At 49.1% G+C, this 2560-nt stretch overlaps 1 protein-coding gene across 1 annotated transcript in view; it reads right to left on the bottom strand.

Annotated features, from left to right (window-relative positions):
• Window positions 1-142: 142 nt before the first annotated feature.
• LOC102761937 (uncharacterized protein C7orf73-like) overlaps window positions 143-2560 on the bottom strand; it is a 32600-nt gene continuing 30182 nt past the window's right edge. The window contains exon 2 of the mRNA XM_006757263.2: window positions 143-441. Coding sequence (XP_006757326.1) covers window positions 291-441 — 151 coding nt within the window. The 3' untranslated portion in view covers window positions 143-290. The remainder of the gene's footprint in view (window positions 442-2560) is intronic.

The following is a 2560-nucleotide window of genomic DNA, read 5'->3' as shown; positions in this document are numbered from 1 at the left end:
GTCTATTTAGGTCCTTTGCCCATTTTTTGATTGGATTGTTTATCTTCCTTTTGTTAAGTTGTGTGAGTTCCCTATAAATTTTGGAGATTAAGCCCTTATCAGATATGACGTTGGCAAATATGTTTTCCCACACAGTGGGTAGTAAGCACAGTTCTTAACTTGTGGCTCCATTTGTGCTCGAAGCAAAGGCTGAGACTGGACAGAAGACAGAAGCTTTGGTTCAGGTGTAAAGGAGGCCCTGGAGAAGAGGAGAGTCAGGATTTCCTGGAGCCAGTGCTCTGGAGTTGGCCTCATGGATTAGGGGGTTTCTTCTTGGCATCCATGTCCTTTTTAATTTCTTCAAGTTTTTTAGCCAGGTTTGGCATGTCATAATTTTGAGCCAGATACATTCCAACCAGGTTGCCAAAAGTAAATCCAACCCCGTGAATCACAGAAGGATGCCTCAAGAAGTCAAATTAAAGAGTCACATTTATTGCAATCCGGGACTATGAGGGGCCATTCCCCAAATCTCATAGCCCTTTGTGTCTTGATATCACCTCTGATTGGTCACTTTAGCAGCTTCAGAGCTCAAACCTCACATGAGGTTCCGTTCTTTTCCCTTATTGTTTTTCTATTCCCTTTGGCCTTCCTCTTCCCTCTCTCAATGAGTGTCATCCTTTCCTTTATTCTGTAATGGTATACCTTCTGCAGCTCCCAGCCTCCTTATTCTATGGAAATGTATACCTTCTGCAGCTCCCAGCTTTGCAGCCCTATGGCTCTCCCCATGGAATCCCTAATTCCTAAAACTTCCTAAACCCGCCTACTTTACCCCTAAAAATTCCTTTCAGCTGTGCTTAGTAATTGCCTTACGAAATTCCTAAAAATTTAGCAAATGCTTTTCATGAGCCAGCAGACTCGTTCTAGCATCCCACTGGGATATATGATCACTGAGGACATAACAGAGTTTGCCAAGGTCTCTGAGCCTAGATAGGCTCTCCAAATGCTGGGGTTTTCTTCTCTCATGAAGAAAATATTAGCAAACTGAATCCAATCATTCTTATAAAAGAACTAGGAGTCTGGTGCACAAAATTCGTGTGCGGGGGAGGGGGTCCCTTAGCTTGGCCTGCACCCTCTCCAATCTGGGACTCCTTAGGGAATGTCCAACTGCTGGTTTAGGCCTGACCCCACAACTGGCAGTTAGACATCCCTCTCACAATCCAGGACTGCTGGCTCCTAACCGCTCGCCTGCCTGCCTGATTGTCCCTAACCACCTCTGCCTGCCTGCCTGATGGCCCCTAACTGCTCCCCTGTCAGCCTGATCACCCCTAACCACTCTCCTGCTGGCCTGATCACCCCCTAATTGTTCCCCTGCCAGCCTGATCACCCCCCTAACTGCTCCCCTGCCAGCCTGATTGCCCTTAACTGCCTCTGCCTAGGCCTCCGCCACTGCGGCTTTGTCCAGGAGGACGTCCGAAATGACGTCTGGAAGGTCTTTTGGCTGTCTACTCTAATTAGCATATTACACTTTTATTAGTATAGATGCTTCTCCACAACCAAGTGGGATTTATCTCAGTCATGTAAAGATGGTTCAACATTCAAAAATCTGGGCAATCTATCCAACAGACTAAGAATCTTCCTGTGTGTGTGCGTGCACATGTGCACACACGTGCGTGCATGTGTATAAAATCTTGGCTATTGTGAATAATGCTACAATAAATATGGGAGTGCATGCATCTCTTCAATCGCCTGTTCTCACTTCCTAGGATATATACACAGAAGTAAAATTGCTGGACATTATGGCAGTTCTATCTACACTAATAAAAGACAAACATGCAAATTGATCAAACCTTCGCTATGCCTTAAGCCACGCCCACCAGCCAATCAGAGAGGCTATATGCAAATTAACCAAACCAAGATGGCGGCTGGCAGCCATGGAGCTAGAGTGAGCAGGAGGCTTGGTTGCCCCAATTATGGAGGAAGCCAAGCTTCCCAACTGCCGCGGTGGATCTGAGCTCCACTCAAAGCAACGAAGTTTCAATTATAGAAGGCAAATAAACCCCAGATACCTGCTTTCGGCCAGCCGTGGCCACGGAGCTGGAGCGAGCAGGAAGCCCAGCCTCCCCCCTGCCGTGGTGACTCTGAGCTCCGCTCAAAGCAACAGTTTCAATTATATAAGGTAAATAAATCCCAGAATTAAAAAAAAGGAAAAAAGGAGAGACTGGGAGCTTCCATCACCGGGGACGGGCTTGGCCAGCCTGAAAACAGTCCTCAGCCTCTCACCCAGACTGGCCAGGCACCCCAGTGGGGACCCCCACCTTAAAGGGGGTGTGGCCAGCCTGCAAACAGCCATCAGCCCTCACCCAGGCTTGCCAAACCTCCATGGGGTGAGGGTCCCCACTGAGGGGGGCTTGACCAGCCTACAAACAGTCATCAGCCCCTCACTCAGGCTGGCCAAGCACCCCAGTGGGGACCCCCACCCTGAAGGGGGTGTTACCAGCTGCTAACAGCCATCAGCCCCTCACCCAGGCTGGCCAGGCACCCCAGTGGGGACCCCCACCCAGAAAGGGTGTGACCAGCTGCA

The sequence above is a fragment of the Myotis davidii genome, unplaced genomic scaffold (assembly GCF_000327345.1).
Source record: "Myotis davidii unplaced genomic scaffold, ASM32734v1 scaffold1575, whole genome shotgun sequence".
NCBI lineage: Eukaryota > Metazoa > Chordata > Mammalia > Chiroptera > Vespertilionidae > Myotis > Myotis davidii.
The sequence above is the reverse complement of the archived record's forward strand: the minus strand, read 5'-3'. Positions and strand labels throughout refer to the sequence as shown.